The sequence below is a fragment of the Drosophila biarmipes genome, chromosome 2R, assembly GCF_025231255.1.
Source record: "Drosophila biarmipes strain raj3 chromosome 2R, RU_DBia_V1.1, whole genome shotgun sequence".
Lineage (NCBI taxonomy): Eukaryota > Metazoa > Arthropoda > Insecta > Diptera > Drosophilidae > Drosophila > Drosophila biarmipes.
The window spans coordinates 21,958,913-21,975,857 of NC_066615.1; the positions used below are offsets into that span (position 1 = coordinate 21,958,913).

Here is a 16,945-nt window from a genome sequence, read left to right on the forward strand (position 1 = left end):
CAACCGTAAAAAGCCCCTGTCGCCCTATAAAACACTTTCAACTTCTCATAGAACAATCTCTTTCTCGTCGGGTTGGCTCCACTTTACACCAAAACACCTTGCCAAGTTGCCAAATCGAATGCATTGGCAAAATAAATTCTGATTTGACAGCAAATAATCGACAGTGGAAAGTTGGCAGCTTTTGCGGGGTGTCAGCACGTTCGGGGACGTATGAAAGAAGGTTGAGTCTGGCGAAAACCTGATTATGATGACGTTGGCTGCGTTCGTAATGCCGCAGTTGGCTTAATCCGGTGGCAGCTGCAACATTTGCAACATTCGCAGTGTCTGAAGTGCTGTAACTGCGCAACCCTAATCCAAATCCTAATCCCGTGCCACGCAATTCAAGGGGCAAAACCACAGCATGTTGTGAAACATAAGGCACAAAGTTATGGCCGGGCTTTGTGTCCTTTTCGCAGTACTTTTCCGCTTTTCCACCCAGTTCCCCCCGCCCATTCAGGCACGGCGAGCTTAAATATTTAATTTCATTACGACTCCACACACTCAAAGAAATGTATGTAAGCGCAGACTGAGAGATATCAGGCATTCATCATTCATTGAAAAGAAAGGCAAGGAAAGGAAAAGCTGAAGCAGCGGGAAATGTGAAGACTCTGGAGAAAGGAACATTTATGTGGCTTTGTACGGCATGGAAACCCACTTCTGCCCGCCTTTGACTTGACTTTTGCTTCGTGAAATGCTTCGTTTCATTTGGCCCCCAAGAGCCTGATGGCCGAGTGAAGAGGACCAACTCCCTGGGGACGAGGAATTCCTGAATTACAATTACGAAATTGCTAATAACAAGTGAAACGATGCTTTGAGATCGGGCTCTCGAGGTTGCTGAAAGGAGTGACACAAATTTCATCTAATGTGCAGTGACATAAGCGGTTTTCTGAGCTCTTCAGCAGCTGTCGTTATTTTTCTAAGACTTAAATTTGTATTACTGCATTCAAAATTTTATTGCTCTCTGTTTTTTCTTATATTAAATATAACCAGTTTAACCTAACATTAATATTGCTATTCGATTAGTACAAAGTAGTAGTAATATAAATAGTAGTAGAAATATTAGTAGTAGGAATATTAGTATAAATAGTAGTATTAGTAGTAGTAGTATGCTTGGGTAAAATCATCTTACACGGCACCATGTGCCTACTTTCTAGAACAAAGTATATTTATTTATTTTTTTCAATATTGTAATTCGCTTTGATTATACTTGCATATGTTTATTTTAAAACTTTCCGTTGGAAAGTCTTAGTGCTTAACGCAACAGGAAACCAAAGTCATATCCGGAAATAACTGCCATGTCAAGGGAAAACCTCGAAAATACCGGTTACTGCACCAACGTGGAGATTTTATAGGAGAACTTTATATATTTTTCCCCCGAAATCGATTGCGTGGGAGCCCAAGGCGAGGATTGCACTTGATTTGTCCATAGCCCTTCGCAAAGTCACGAAGTGTGGAGCAAAACGAACATTTTATGTCCTTTGTATTTCGTTTTGGGCGCCGGCCATAATTTTGTCAATAATATTTGTTTGTTTTGGCCATAAATGCAAGTTTGGATTCCTTATTTCGGCGTGTCAATGGAAGTAGAAGTTGGCATTGCGGAAGGGTTCGGGCATCGGGAAAAGGTGCTTCCCTGATATTGATATACTAGCAAAAGTCATGCAATGCGGCAAATGATAAACACAACGCCTTCAATAACACAATACAAGTACAATTGCTGTGGGCAGGGGCGGGCTTTGGGGGTGGCCAGGTGAGATGGGGGCTACGAATTTGGAAGGTGGATGAGGTAAGTGCTGCCAAAAATAGATGCCTCGATGAAATTATATCGATACATGCAATTGAAAGTGAAATGGAGACACAGTTTGGAAGCCAATAAATATCTTTACAACATTTAGCACTAAAACTCTTTAAGATGCATTATCAGTCTTTGCTTATCAGTATTCCAACCCCAGTTCATTCCTGAAAATCCACCTGGCTTTATTGAATTGAATAATATTTTAAATGCCCAAGTGGCTTTTAGAAATTCCATGACCAATTCACTTAGTGATAAACCCCATAAATGCTCTGCCATAGATAGCAAAACAGCTGTTTCTGAGCAGCCCGTTGGTATAGTAAAATAAAGTGGACGAGAGCCAGTACTGGAGGAGCCATTCGACGGGACAGTAAAGTCTCTTTTATGGACAATGCCCGGCAGTGAGAACTTTACAGCTCAGGGAGGTACACCCATTAACTCTAAAACTCCTGCTATATAAGTGATGAGTGATTCTCGTTTAGTGTCCGAGGAGGAACGGGCTCATAACAATCTGATGATGGTAATAGCCACCTTGACGTGGCTCGTGCTCAGCTGTTTAAGTGAGAAATTCGATAAAAAAGAGTGGAATTTCCAAATACTAAGCCCGTACCCCGCAGCGCTCTTCATTTACTGCTGCAATTACTGGCAACTTTTGAGGCCCTTTTCCCAGAGGAACCGAGAGGAGTCCGAGCCGCAGCGGAGCACCCTTCTAACAGTGGATGATTAGCCGGGAAATGCAAGGAAAACCGTATCAAAGGGGAGAAGGAGCTCCGACAGCTGGCGGCCATCATCCTGGGGCCTTGACACTGGCCATATGCCTCTGTGCAGCAGCTTTCATTTCCATTTTCCATTTCCGTTTCCGCTAAGTTAATTCCACACGACAACAAAAAACAAAAAATGAAACCCTGCAAAAACGGAAAATTCCATGTGTTGCTATTTCCCTTCTTTTTTATTCGCGTGTCTCCCTTTGCGCTTCTTGTCGTTTAGTTTACATTTGCTTTTCCTCCTCCCACACCGCCTCCGACTCCCATTTTCCATTTGCCTTTGCCAAAAAATATTTTATTTCCCTCGGCTGCCAGGCAACCCAACAAAAGCGGAGGCGTCCTGAGATATTTGCAGCCTGAGTTTTCATTTCTTTGGCTGGAAAAGTGAAAAGCATCTTTTATGCAAATTTAGCAGGTGGGTAGCCAAGCGGGGCGGGCCGGTGGGGGAGGCGGAGGCGGAGGGCGTGGCCGGAGCCAACATGACTTCCGCTCCTTAACTGGCTTAATCTTGCTGGGGTAAAGAGAAAAAGAGTTCAACAAAAGGCAACGGCTAAAGGGAATCTCTAAAAATGGTAGAAATGATTAGATTAAAGTCTGGCATAAAGCGGCGAGGGGTTAAAGGTAAGGAGATACCTTTGAAGTACTTTAATTCTTATTTAATGTTGAAGAATAGGTATAACATTATTTGTTCGGGCCTTCATGCAGTAATTCCTGGAGCAGAATAAAAATAAGTTCCTGATTGTATCTATCTCCTAGCGTCAAACCATTGTAATTCACTTATTAAGTGCCGACTTACCCTTTTGTTTCGAAAACATTCAGTGTATCAATATAATATATAAATGGATTTAAGTTATTTAATATATTTAAGTTAGTTTATTAAAGTCTGAGTTTCTTTGAAGGATGACAAACTTAAACCTTAACAAGACATTGAGAAAACAGCGCTAACTGATCTGATTATTACGTTTTATAAGGGATAACAACTTCCGTTTCCAAACTTAAAGCACTCTTGTGAGGAGCAACTTTTCCGTAAGCTCTGCTCTGCAGTTTTCCCACAAAAAACCAGCAGAAAACGAAAACCGCAACAATTATCCGTAACCCATTTACAGTGGCACACATCATTACCGCTCACCGCCGAAAGTTCCCTCATCCTGGGTTCCCAACCTTTAAAATTTCGCCAGACCAAAATCGATTCGCCGAAGGCCTCGACAAAGCCTTTGCCACATAACTCAGACCAGAGTCGAACCAGAGTTGACTTCACAATCAGCTGTCGCAAGGGGAAATGCGGAAAACGGGGCCTGTGAAGAGGTAGACTCTTGAGAAAAGTTTTCGTCGGCACCAAATCAAATGCCGATTATCGCCCAGTTAGTTGCACTCACAAAGGAAGCCGGGAAATCCGTTGAATTGAGAGCCGCAGTCACAGGCGAAATGGTAGCTCCAATTCGTGGCCTGGCACCGAATGCGGAGAACCTGGGCCCAACCTTCTCCCGGCTCGGATTCGCAGGCCCTGCTCTTTGGGGCAACCTACGACTGTTCACTCATTATCGGCGTGTTTGTTTTATGAAGGTCGTTTCCAACAGCCCGCACAAAAGGATTCGAGCCACGCACGCACAGACATCGTCGGTGTCGCCTCCCCACTCCTCATGCCCCAGCCACCCATCTGCAGCCCCCAGAAATCTCTGATCCTTTCTGACAGGGCTCACTGAAAGAAATAACTGCGGGTTCTGGCTGAGATAGATAAATCGATTTTATTAAAATTTTTATGATGGAATATATATGTATAACTTCTTGGTAGAATAATTAATATTATATAATACTAAAATAATATATCGTAATAATGAAGTTCTTAAAATCATTGGTCTAACTTCTAAAATTTTAAAGTCTTTTTTAGAATTATTATAAAGTTCCCAATTATTTTTGGAATAATTTTGTAGTATGTAAATTTATTATTATTATAAATATATTATATTATTATATATTAATATTGTAAATATTATTATGTATTAACAGAACAAGTGTTCATATATCAAAAGACTGTGCAATGTTGGATATGGCCATCCACCTTTTAATTTAGGGTTCGTATAATATGCTCTAAAAGTAAGGATTAGCATAGTAACTTAATCCCCACTTTCCCCGGTGTATGTACTGCCTTTTTGTCCATTGTTATCTGCCCGCTTTGCCTTTGCTTCTTCATCTGCTTTTCCTCTTTCCTCCCTCCCAATTTTCCGGATGCCTCGCCTCCTTTGTAGCCATCCCCTCGCCGCTTCTGTTGACACTTTGCGTTATTGTTGACTGGTCCATCTGGTTGATATCTTTGATAAATCTCGGCTTTCGCTTGTCCAAGTAACCAAAAATTTGTCTTAGCTTCAGCAAGTGCTAATAGCAAACACTGGGCGCACAGTGATGGGGGAAAACGGAGTGAAAAGAAGGGAAAATCCGGCTCAAGTTCGTCATAATTGCTTATGACGATGAGTCGAGGGAAGTCTGTGGGACCTGCCTTGCCTCTAACCAGCTTGGCTTGGAGGCTGCGCATTAAATTATTTCTCATTATTGACAGTTTATCAAATTGATTTAACAAACCGCCCACCAGAGCCTCCGTTCTTGCCTCGATTTTCCCGGTTTCCCCGATTTTCCCGCATTTGCCCCTTTGAGCCAACTTAAGTGTTCGTGATAAATGTTATGGTTGTTTGCTAGCTTCTTTTCCGGACCACCCCCCACCCCCCTCGCTTTTCCACCCGCTTTTCCGCCCCGCTATCTAAGCTTTAATGTGCTTTTGTTGCCTTTACTTGTGTGAGTTTGGTGCTAGTGTGTGTGTGGAATTTATGTAATGCCCAAAGTTGAAGCATACTTTTGGGCTGTTTACTTAATGTTTCTGCTGCCGCCTCAGCCGCCCCAACATTTTTAGTTAATTTTAGTTTGTTTGCCCAGAAAAGTGTACGTGGTGTACTCAAGCTGGCTAAATGTTTTATTAATTTAAACGCACAACTGGGCGGAAAAGCAAAAGTTTCCGTTCCATGGATTCCATCATGAAATAGTTATGCAGGTCCATTTGAGCATAAGGAATCTGGGAAGTATGTATTATACATGGCATATTTGAAGTGTGGAAAACTATGCCCAGAGTGTGCAAGGGTTTCAGTTTCGGATTTTAAAGCAGAAAGGGAATATGTATATATTCTGCAGAAAGGAAATATGTATATTTTCTGCATTTCTTATTTTACTAGTAAAACGAATACTTAATTATGTATGCTTTGAATCTCAGACCTTGGGGTTCTTAATTAGCCTTTAAAATAATCAACAAATTTAATTTAAGGACTTAAGAGCTGATTAAAATATTCTCTTATTAAATAATGAAATTAAAAATGTTCTGAGTTAATTATGTTGTTGATTTCTTCTAGTGAACATTACTAAAATCGTATTTAACATCTTCAGACTTTATTAAAATTCTCCCAAATTTAATTAATTTTGAATTTCATGAAGTATTAAATACTGATGAATATTTCACTATTTATCACTACTTCTCTGCAGCCGGAATTACGAGTGAAAAGGCAATTCACAGCGCTTCCATGGCAATAGATATGATTTCCGTGCCAAGAAATATAAATAATACTGCAGTGGAGCTGAGTTTCCTGCTCTTTCGGCTCCGACAGGATACTCGAGGATGCTTCAACTAAACCGAATCGAATTTGGAGGGAAAGCTGCTTTCACCGAGTGGTTATAATCCGATATTCGTTTCCCCTTTCGCAGCTGCAGGGAAATTGTTTGTGATTCGTATTTTGTGTGCTCACAATATTGTTCTATTGTCGTCCTGCCCATTGTAATTAAGCCCACGCCGGGATGGAGTGCATATCAAACACGTCCTGGGGCATTTGGCTGCGTCTCAAGTGGCTGGAAAACGGGGATCCTGGGCGGGGGAAAACGCTTCTGGTTTTCCTGCTGGAAATGCCATTGACAATGGCGACTTGTGCCGGGATTGTCACGTCCTTGTCTAAAATAAAGGAGGGGAAAAAGAGAAACAGAGAGCCTGGCGTCTGAAGTGCCATTGCACAAAAGATCCGGGATTAAGTCCATCTTCTTTTATATCCGACTGATTCCGGCCAATTTGTCTGTTTGTTTTCCATAACAGCAGTGCAAATAATCACCCTGGTCACTTAATTGCCGACAATGCGACAATACTGGCCATCCATAATTTATGCAGCACTTCCCTCCGCCCCAAAAACAAATCTCTACTTCTCTGTTGACTTTTAAATAATTTATTTGCCAAGTCAATGACTGGGGAGATAGTATTTAAGGAGCTGGCCTACCTTCTACAGTTGTATATTTTCCAAAATTTCATTGGCAAATGGTTAATTAAACATTTACCAGGACAAACTGTAGTAAATTGTTGATTAATTATTGAAGAATTCCAACTGGCAGTCAAAGTGCCTCAGATGGAATGCTATCTAGAGTTCGCAACTCTTGACTGCCGCTTGTTGCCGTTGTGCCGGAAAACTTCCGAAAGTTTTCCCACCCATTTCGGATTCTGGTTCTGATTTTTCGACAAGCCAACACTTGTTTTTCCGACTGAGGTCTAAGTGATTTAGGCTAAACTTTTTCCCCGGAAATGTAGCGGGCAAAAGTTTCGTTGTTCTGCATAATCGTCTGTCGGAAGTGTATCGCAAAAAGAAGGATTTCGCTAGGGCATAAGTGCATTTCGGGCAATCAATAAATTTGCTTGGGCGCTGACTCATATAGGAGTACTCAAGCGAACTAGGCTCCGGGAGTTGGCCAAAGTCCTGCTTGTGGTCCATGTTTATGGGCCATGTTGGGGATTAAATGTAGGGGGCCCATGCACACACTCCTGGCTCTGTGTGTGTTAGCCACGTGCCTGAACATGGCACAAGCCTAGCCCGGCCGAGTCGTAATTCATTTGCATAACATTAACGGGCGGGCGGATGCATAACATGAGCCACATGCCATCCTGCAGGATCCGAACTGGGCCAGCAGGCAAGTTTGAATAAAATATGTATGCCGACGAATTAACCTTAAACACTTTCGGGGCTTTCAGGTGTGCGAGGGAGGAACAGCAGGACGAACTCAAAGGTCCTGTCCACTTCATTGGCTCAGTCGGACTTGCAAACGGGTTTGCTGTGTTTTAGAATTATTAAAGAAACATTTACAAGGCATTAAAGGTATTTAAGAATTGGGTATTTTAAATTTTAAAAGGAAAAGAGGGTAACCACTTTAAAAATAGCGATCAGGATATTTTTACTTACTAGTAAAACCCTCATATTTGTATTTTATAAATTATTTAGTTTATTGCAGATAATCTTGAAGTATCTTATTGTCACTATAATATCATATTTTTTGAAAATGTATCCCCTTTAAAATCTAATAAATTTATTATAATGAAGTATAGTTTTATAGCTCATTTATAAAGCAACCCATCTAGTCAAAAATTTTTAGTAAGATATTCTTCCTTAATTATTTATTGATAACATTTTAGTTTTAACTAAAATATATTAAAGCCATGAACAAAATTCCCCAAATCGTACACAATTCTTTACGTAAATTCACAGCTTTATTTCTTGGAAAATCGTTGACAAAATGGGCGACATATTACTTGATCGATCTGAACACTCTACTTCTTGAGCAGGGTGGAGACGACGGCAGGGGCGGCGTAGGCGGAGTACACGGAGGGGGAGGCCACATAGGCGGCGGAGGAGTAGACGGAGGGGGCGGCGTAGACCGAGGGGGCGGCGTAAACGGAGGGGGCGGCGTAGGCGGAGTAGGCGCGGGGCAGGGCGGCGGCGTAGGTCAGGGCCGGAGCTGCGGCATAGGTGGCGACAGCGGGGGCCACAACGTGAGCCTGGACGGCGGCGATGAAGAGGGCCAAGCAGATGAGGAACTATAAAGATTTGATTATTAAATTATATTAATGAATTATTTTTTAAGTTGTATCTTGAAGATACTACTTATATTTTTTAATTCTTAACTATATTTTATACAAAAATCTCTTACTTTCATGTTGATTGTTTTTTGGGCTTGTGTTCTACGAACGTTCTCGAAGACTGGAAGTGCGTTGACTGATGCTATTCCCCAGTCTCAGCCAAGTATTTATACGCCAAAAAACTCGGGGCAAAAGAACAAGTTCCCTGCAACATGCGGATGTGGAGTTGGTAGCTAATCCGGGCAAACCATATCGAATGGATTAGCATTGTTCGCTGGAATGTGTGTTTATTTTTACACTCCGTCAACAAGCTGACAATTGGCCAAAAGGCGATGGTGGTGGAGGGTGGCAATCCGACTGGCAAACTGGCCAACTGACGAACTGACAGACTGACAGTAATGTCCGCACCTTTTGGGTCAAGTTTGGTGACAAGCAAAAAATGCGAGTAAAGTGCTTTGGAAAAAGATTGAAAGCGGAATCATGAAATAATTGCGCTCAAACTGAAAACGTAAGTGGAGAGAAATCATTGTAATTTACGTCACCGAAGTGTAACCCTGGCATTGACATTGAACCATGTTAATAAAAGAAGCCGTTGATCTTAGGAATTTGGTATGAAAATTTGGGCTATTAAAAATAAAATATGTCTCAAAAAATAAATCATTTTTTAATTAAAATCTGTTGGAAACTCTATCAAGAACTAAGAACCAATACCCAATTCCTGTGACTTTTGTTTACCAACACTTATCGATATAAACAAGGGTCTGAAATAAAATCTTTTCAAATCAACCCTTCTTGTAAAGAAAACGCAATTTTTCTATTGGAAGTGGAAGTGTTTAGGTGGCATCGAAAAAATTGAATCAATTGTAATGGACTTGGAGGAAATGCAGCTGCATGAATGCATTCAAAAAGCGGTGAGCTCTTGAGATTCCTAAACCTATTGAAAAGAAACTAAGTAAAAATTCCCTAGTTGAATTCTTATTCTAGTTCTCAAAGGAATACCTTTGCGAGGCTCCTGGAGGCAGGCATCAAAAAGTGCACAACCCCGTACAGGACCTATAAAGAGGATCTGATCAAGGCCAATACTCTACTGGCGGCCTGTTTCACCAACATGGCCTACAAGGAGCAGGGGAAGCTGCGCAGGGCCCTACAGGCCAAGCTTGTCAACCTCTTCGACTCACTGGAGGGCTGTAAAGGATTCGGGAACCTTAGCCTCCAGCTAATCAAGGGATTCGCCTTGATGCTATCTCCCAGCACAGCCCGAGAGGCCGATGCCCTTTTTGTCGGCATTCTCAGAAAGAAGTCTGACAGCATACTGGCCCTGGTGGGACGTGGCTGTTTGGCCTTCAATCGCCAGGACTACATAGGATCCCTGGGCTTCTTCAAGAGTGTCCTGATGGCACAGCCTCAAGCACCCGCGGAAGTTCGCGTTGGGATGGCCCACTGTTTCCTCAGGATGGGCGATCTTAACAGTGCCCGTCGCTCCTTCGAGAGGGCTCTGGAGCTCAACAAACGATGTCCAAGTGCGCTTCTCGGAAGGGCCATCCTGAAGCTGAATCAACGCGACCCCGCCCTCTATAGGGAGGGAATAGATCTCCTCAATGCAGCCTTCGAAAGTGATAAACGGCATCCAGAAGTCCTGAGTATTCTAGCTACCTATTACTACTCCATCGGCGATCACCCAATGGTGCTGAGATTGGCTGGCAATGCGATGAGGTTCACCGACATCCCGGAGCTGAAGTCTCACATTTGCTACCAGGTGGCCAGGAGTCACCATGCCACTGGGGCATATGACTTCGCCAGGACATACTACCAGAATGCCCAGAGTTGTGCACCTAAGGGCTATGTCCTGCCCCTGATGGGACTGGCCCAGCTCCACCTGAGGAACGGGGAGTTCGGAGAAGCCAGGACCTGCCTGGAAACATTCCTCAAAGCCCTGCCCAATGAGTCCAGCGCCCTGCGACTGTTGGCCATGGTTTATCTCAACGAAAGGTCCCCAGGAACGGCAGACAAGGCTATCCAAATGCTGCTCCATGTGGTGAGAAAACCGTCGGGTAGCCAGGAGTGGGATAGCTGGTTGAATTTGGCCCTCGCCTATGAACAGAAGGGGCTCTGGGAGTCGGCCATCAATGCCTACGAAGAGGCCAAGCGAATTATCCTGGGCCAAGGACTCCACATCCCCATAGAGTGGCTCAACAACCAGGCGGCCAGTCAGATGTTGGCCAAGCAGCCACAAGGTGCCCTCACGACCCTCAACGAGGCGTTTTCCCAATTGGGAAGCCAGGAGGATAACCCCCTCAAGAGTACTAACTACCTCACCATGAGGTACAACTATGCCAGGGTTCTGGAGGATCTGAGAATGTACGACCAGGCTCAGCTGCATTATGAGGACATCATCGTCGGCTATCCGGGCTACCACGACTGTCACTTGAGACTGGGCATAATGGCGATGCAGTGGGGTGAGCTAAGCAGGGCCTTGGAGCACTTCAAGGATGTCCTGGCTATAGACTACGGCAACATTGCAGCCAGGTGAGTCCCAAGTTATTTTAAAATAAGTTAGAATTTTATATCACATATTTTTTTGATTTTATAGGACCTATCTGGGAGACTGCTTTATGAAGATGCGTCTTAGCAAACAGTCCCTCTCTAACTACAGTGTGATCCTGCGGAGCCCTGGACACAGCCAAGACAGCTACGCCTTGATGGCTCTTGGAAACTTCTACCTAAAAAAATGTCAAAATAACGTGATGAAAGGGGACTTATCATCAGCCAAAAGAAACCAGGAGAACGCCTTGAACTTCTATTCGAGAGTAATATCAGCATGTGAAAACTGGTTTATAACATGAGTAGTAATTAATATATAGTTCTGAATTTACAGATTCTCCAACGCAACCCCCGAAACGTTTGGGCAGCCAATGGAATAGGAGCTGTCCTGAGTAGCTGCAATTACCTCGCCGAGGGTGAGGCCATCTTTAAGCAGATTGTAGAGTCTGGGAACCACTGTACCGCTGCCAGCCTTAATTCGGCCCACGTAGCCCTGGAACTTGGCCAGTTCAAGCTGGCCAGCCAGACCTACAAGCTGTGCCTGAGGGACTTTCTTCCCGAGAACTGTGTGGAGGTGATGCACTACCTAGCCAGATCTCTCTATGGGCAGGGCAAGAGCGGCGAGGCCAAGATGTGGCTGCTAAAAGCCCGACACTTGGCCCCTCAGGATCCGCTTTTGATGTTCAACCTGGCCCTAACCATCAAGAAGGAAACCAGAGATATCTTAGCCATGCCAAAACCCGAGTGGGACGATCTCCAGAGGGCTGAACTGGAGCTGAATGGGGCCTCTCGGTGAGTCCAAGAAAGGCCTTGCCATCGACTAGATTCTCAATGATTTATTCCTCTAGATATTTCTCCTACATTCATGAAAATCCACCCAACATCCCAGCTCGGTCTTCTGCCAGGGCATCTAAAGACTGCCAGAACTTGATGGCCAAATTAAAAGATCATCTCGAACAAGTGCGTAGCTTGAAACAATCGGATGAGCAGCGCATCCGCTTGCAGGAGCAACGGTTCCAGGAGCACCAGCGGAACCTGGAGGAGCAGCGTGTGCAGCGGCAGGAGGAGGAGCGAGTCCTCCGAGAGAACCAGATGGCCAAGCGGAGGGAAGTCCTGGAACGCATCAAGAAAATTGTGAATGCCCCTCTGCAGTCTGAAGTCCCCAAAAAGGATTCCAATAAGGCCAAGGGACGCGGCAGGAAAAACAAGCAGGATGTTGAGGAAGAGGTAGATCAGGACTCTAGAAAAAGTAGCGCCAAAAAGCCCCGGAAAAGAGCTGCTGCCCAGGAATTGGTTACAAGTTTGAACAGGAAACCGAAGTCAAAGGAGTTTATAAGTTCTGATGAGAACAGTGATTCGGATGAAGGTAAAAATCTATTAGAATCGGAACCAAAGGGGTCCCTAGAAACCAATGATATTAACATCAAAGAAGCCTGAAATACTCAAGCCACATTTCCGGTAGACATATGTCATAGTGTGTAATTCTTAATAAATTTAAGTTTAACATTGTATTCAAAATGGGAGTTCTCCCCTCGAACTGATTAATAAACAAAATGCTCCTAATGAATTTACACACTTTGTGGAACTCCGATCGAGTTTTCCCGTGGCAAACACAAATGATTCATTCAATTTGCTGCTACACGAAATGTGTCAGTTCCTCTCTGGGGAGTCGAGAGGGAGTTGCCTGCCCCCGAAAGGAAAACACACCACACATGTTCATTTGAATGTCGAAGGAGCCGCAGGACATTGGCGTCCTGCTCGAATTACGCATCTACTTGACTGCCACTTTGTAACTGTCAGGGAGTCTAACGAACCGCACCAGAACCAGAACCAGAACCGCACCGAAACCCCAGTCGAACTGAGTTGGCCGAGCCGAAAGTTAAATGGTCGTTAGGCAAACGCGAAAAACGGTTCGTGGCCGGGGTGCCAGGGGCTCATTAATATCAATTTATGAGCTGAGACACGAAATTAGTCTGTGACAAGTTTCGCCGCAGGATGTGGACAAACAGCAAGCGCCCACATCCTGCCATCCATCCGTCTACACGTCCTCATGTCCACATATCCACAGAACCATCCACTCCAACTCCGCAGCCACTCACACATGTCGCTGCCTTGTTTTCAGGGTGGTGAGTGGTTTCGGTCTCCGTCTGGGGTTGCGTTAATTAATTCCGAAAGTGTATTGCGTGTCCTGCCAAAAGGACAAATATGCGTACACGACTCATGTCCTGTGGTGAAATGGGCTTGTTACGGGTGTCCGTATTCCCGGGCCCCCCTGCCCCAAATTATGAAAAATATTTCCAAATAAATCAGGCGAAACGAGCTGGCCGAGCGAAAACACATACGTGTAACCCCACTGGAGACAGACTTTTTGGTCACATCCAGTTTTGAGCCCGCCCACAAAACCACACCGATTTTATACACATTTTCTTCTTTATTTGCTGTTCACTTATTTTCACTTGTTTTGCTCACTTGCAACATTAAGTTTTCTCTTGCTTTACATTGAGGGGAACCAATCGAAAAGAAATGTTCTCTGCACGGAAAATAAATATTAAACTCGCTTACAAATCAAGGGTTAATTAAGAAAATATATATGTACCTAAGCTTATGTTCGTAGAGTCGAAAGTCTTAGCTGCTAGGTGTAAACCAAAGTTAATTTCATTCTTAAGTTTTCGGTTTCCAATTTATAATTCGAGTCACAATTCAATTTGATTTCGTCATTGAAGAAGCACTTTTCATGTTGGTTTTCTCCTGTATGGTGGGTCCGGGGCGTGAAAGAATCCTTGAATGGGAAAACCTTATAGCGACTACGGGGAGTTGGAAAGGGGCTTTCTTTGGGCAGGTGGTGGCGGGAGACACATTGAACTTTTGCTTTACTTTGTTTGGGCATTCCTGCGCGGCTTATTCGTGGATACATACAGATCGTTGATATATTCGTATTACATAGAGTGATAAAGTTCTCGACAACAGATGCTTATAAAATTTCATACCACACCTAACAAAATATGGTTCGATCGTATCGTATTGTGTCGTACCGTATCGGACCGCTCGCTATATATAGTTTGCGCCTATTTCAGATTCCTTCGCAGGTGGCTGCTGCCGCTGTGTTGTGCTATACGTATTAAGTCGATATAGAGATATGCCATTAAATTCTGTACTTTACCATACCTATATATGATCAGGGGATAGTCTTTTCGTAGATTCGCAATGTGACTAACTAGGTTCAATTTAGTTTAGGCTACGTTAAGTGGCTAAGTCGTAAACTAGTTTAAGTATTAGCTGACCTGATCTTAAATGAGTTACATATATACACATCTATGGCTTAACTAGTTGCGATTCGGTAAATCTCTTAGTTTGAAGTGTAAACTAGGGTTTCGTAGTTTGCCAAGCATAGCTCATTGTGTTCACTTGTTATACTTCGATTTCCATTCTTTTGTTTGCGCACAAAGACAGATACAGTAGGTAAACTAAATAAATGCCTTCCCCTGTGGGTCCGAAAACAACGCTAAGTCCAGAGTACACATAGGCTATGTCTATTATATGATTTACTTTAGGTTGATGCTCCGCCCGCTCCGCTGCTCCTTGTGTGTGGAAGTCTTGTCGAGTTTCGAATGCAGCTTAACTACTATAATACAGATTTTGGGATTCAGTTGTATCTTCGCGATACTCTTAGACGATGGTGGTGCGCTCGGCGCCCAGAGTGGTGGTGGTGCACGTGCTGCTCCCCCCGATGCACACGATCTGACACTTGATGTCCTCTTTGGCTAACTCTCAGGAGCTCACCGTCTCGTAGTTCCCCACGCCGCTCATCAGGAGGGGCGACTGCACCCCGGTCAGCCCGTTGCTGCCCCCGCCCAGCCCGAGGGTGGTGCTGTAGGTGGCCGTCTGGGAGCGCGGCGAGGTGAGCAGCGACTGGGCCGCTCCGATGGTGATGTTGCCGCTGGTCACCGAGCTGGTCAGGGCCGCCGAGATGCCGCCCACGTGCAGGCTGCCCGGGTGGGGCAGGGTGTTGCACGCCCCGCCCCCGCCGCCGAGCACCACGGCCCCCAGCCCGCTGCCGTTGGTCTGCAGCGATCCGTTGGACTGGCCCCCGAGCAGGGGCATGGTGCAGGTGGTGGTGGAGCCGTAGGGCGAGGTGGGCGAGGTCCGGGTCTCGTACGCCGGCAGGTGGTAGCCGCCCCCAGGTCCTGCCGCCGTGACCGTTGCTCCGCCGCCACCGCCTCCTCCGCCGCGGCCCGGGATGCGGGTGTAGATGTTCGGGGGCGTCCGTGTGGACAGAAGGGGCGGCGGGGCGGTGTAAACGGGTCGCTGAACGGCAGGGGCGCGCTGGGGCGTGTTGTACAGGCTGAAGGCGGGGTTCGTGGTCAGCGAGAGTTCACCGTACTGCAAGGGAGAGTGGGTAAATGAGGGACACATTTAATACAAATTTAAAACATAATTTAATCGCTGGATTAGTTCAATATATAAGTATAAATATTTCACTAGAAATAGCCTATATTCATTTGATTTTTAAGGAATGTTGCTTGTATCCCTTCCAAATAGCAATTTTATTTTTATCAAATACAAGTGTTTATAATAAAACTCGCTTCAAATAAGTTCAAATATTAAATGAGATTGCCGAAGTTCTTCTTTGATTTCAACATACTAATATTTACCACAACCCATATGAAATAGGACTCTAAAATGCACAAACTTTATTTATAAAACTGTCTAAATATATTATATTAAAAAGGGGATTTTCGTAGTTGATTGAAATTAAACCTTTATAAAAACGCCATCAGAAACCGCAAATGTAATTGGATTTTCCGTTTGGAATAGTGAACTAATTTGATTTTCGCCCAGTTCATAATTAGTTCGCTCTTGTGCTCCGCAGTATTCCGGCTCAAACTTTGACGAGCACCATCTCCCCCACCTTTTCGATCCAACATTTATGACGAACGCTGACAAAAACAATTTCTAATCGAAAAGTTCGCAAACTGACCCACACAAACACCAGGAACTTCTAATGAGCTTGTTAGGAACTCTCAGCTCGAAGGGACAGACCGACTGAAATTTACAGAAAGCCAAGCTAAACAAAAGCTAAACATTTTTGAACTTTTGCTGTCGACGACTGGCATTTTGCTCATCAAAATTTGATGCCACTCCTCGCCCCTCCAGAAACCTCAAACAGGGCAAAAAAGGAAACCAAACAATGATAAAAATTTAAACAAAGCGGCACTGGACGTGGACATTAAGGAAAACTTTTGCTGGGCCAGCAACTTGTTGTTGCTCCGGGAACAACGAAACTAATTTGGGTAATTTATTTACGGTTTCTGGCTAATTGGCGGCAAAAATTAGGGGGCAAGGACGAATCGAAGCTGGTAATACCCTTGTTTAGGGAGGTAGAAGAAGTCAAGCTGGGAACTGAATGCCCTATAATCATAGGATACAATAATATAAAAATATCCTAACCTCTATAAGTAACAAAAGTAAAAATATTGTAAGAAATCTATAGAAAAATTTATATTAATTACTTAATTACTTAATCATGTTTGTAATTATACTGCTACTGAATACCCAACTTATTCCTAACTCTCACAAAATGGACCCTATGGTTGGAAAACTTAAATACCATCTTCAGTAAAATTAATTTCGGACGTCTAGGATGGGACCATAATATTGATACCTTACGGAAAGCTCACTTCAAAAAAAACATATTTCGATTTGTAAGATGGCACTATAATAATGATATCCTATAGAAGAGTCATATACCCACATAAGCCAACCCAAAGTTGTTTTTTCATATGATATTCATATTAAATCAATTTTTTGTTCGTTAGTAATAATATTTTTGGGTAATTCCATTAATTCGCAATTCAACTTATACAAAATTGCAATTATTTATTGAATAAT

General features: G+C 43.8%; 4 protein-coding genes across 5 annotated transcripts in view; 2 read left to right on the forward strand and 2 right to left on the reverse strand.

Annotated features, from left to right (window-relative positions):
* Positions 1 to 2,180: 2,180 nt before the first annotated feature.
* LOC108022411 (uncharacterized) lies at positions 2,181 to 2,993 on the forward strand. Its single transcript, XM_017091298.2, has 3 exons — positions 2,181 to 2,253; positions 2,311 to 2,388; positions 2,446 to 2,993. Exons 1-3 carry the CDS (start codon positions 2,220 to 2,222, stop codon positions 2,553 to 2,555), a joined length of 222 nt encoding a protein of 73 aa, XP_016946787.1. The 5' UTR covers positions 2,181 to 2,219; the 3' UTR covers positions 2,556 to 2,993.
* A 5,131-nt stretch (positions 2,994 to 8,124) lies between these two features.
* Positions 8,125 to 8,852, reverse strand: LOC122818182 (cuticle protein 16.5). Its single transcript, XM_044092199.2, has 2 exons — positions 8,587 to 8,852; positions 8,125 to 8,473 (listed from the first exon to the last, which is right to left on the reverse strand). Exons 1-2 carry the CDS (start codon positions 8,590 to 8,592, stop codon positions 8,207 to 8,209), a joined length of 273 nt encoding a protein of 90 aa, XP_043948134.2. The 5' UTR covers positions 8,593 to 8,852; the 3' UTR covers positions 8,125 to 8,206.
* A 215-nt stretch (positions 8,853 to 9,067) lies between these two features.
* LOC108022141 (RNA polymerase-associated protein CTR9 homolog) lies at positions 9,068 to 12,623 on the forward strand. Of its 2 annotated transcripts, none has more exons than XM_050888011.1 (5): positions 9,068 to 9,426; positions 9,483 to 11,041; positions 11,106 to 11,322; positions 11,391 to 11,848; positions 11,905 to 12,623. In XM_050888011.1, the coding sequence occupies exons 1-5, from the start codon at positions 9,382 to 9,384 to the stop codon at positions 12,491 to 12,493; spliced, it is 2,868 nt and encodes a 955-aa protein (XP_050743968.1). In that variant the 5' UTR covers positions 9,068 to 9,381; the 3' UTR covers positions 12,494 to 12,623. The 2 variants fall into 2 exon arrangements, with proteins under 2 accessions (XP_050743968.1, XP_016946472.1); XM_017090983.2 differs by having other exon boundaries at positions 9,500 to 11,041.
* Positions 12,624 to 13,474: 851 nt separating this feature from the next.
* LOC108022831 (uncharacterized) overlaps positions 13,475 to 16,945 on the reverse strand; it is a 45,420-nt gene continuing 41,949 nt past the window's right edge. The window contains exon 14 of the mRNA XM_017091976.3: positions 13,475 to 15,436. Within this exon, the coding sequence (XP_016947465.1) occupies positions 14,825 to 15,436 (612 nt within the window). The 3' untranslated portion in view covers positions 13,475 to 14,824. The remainder of the gene's footprint in view (positions 15,437 to 16,945) is intronic.

Bases quoted from the DNA above. Each gene is read 5' to 3' on its own strand.
- LOC108022411 (XM_017091298.2), top strand. From the start codon at position 2,220: ATGCCCGGCAGTGAGAACTTTACAGCTCAGGGAG. The intron at 2,254-2,310 runs GTACACCCATTA...ATTCTCGTTTAG, and splicing joins GAACTTTACAGCTCAGGGAG to TGTCCGAGGAGGAACGGGCT. The intron at 2,389-2,445 runs GTGAGAAATTCG...CGTACCCCGCAG, and splicing joins GCTCGTGCTCAGCTGTTTAA to CGCTCTTCATTTACTGCTGC.
- LOC108022141 (XM_050888011.1), top strand. From the start codon at position 9,382: ATGGACTTGGAGGAAATGCAGCTGCATGAATGCATTCAAAAAGCG. The intron at 11,042-11,105 runs GTGAGTCCCAAG...TTGATTTTATAG, and splicing joins TACGGCAACATTGCAGCCAG to GACCTATCTGGGAGACTGCT. The intron at 11,323-11,390 runs GTAATATCAGCA...CTGAATTTACAG, and splicing joins CCTTGAACTTCTATTCGAGA to ATTCTCCAACGCAACCCCCG.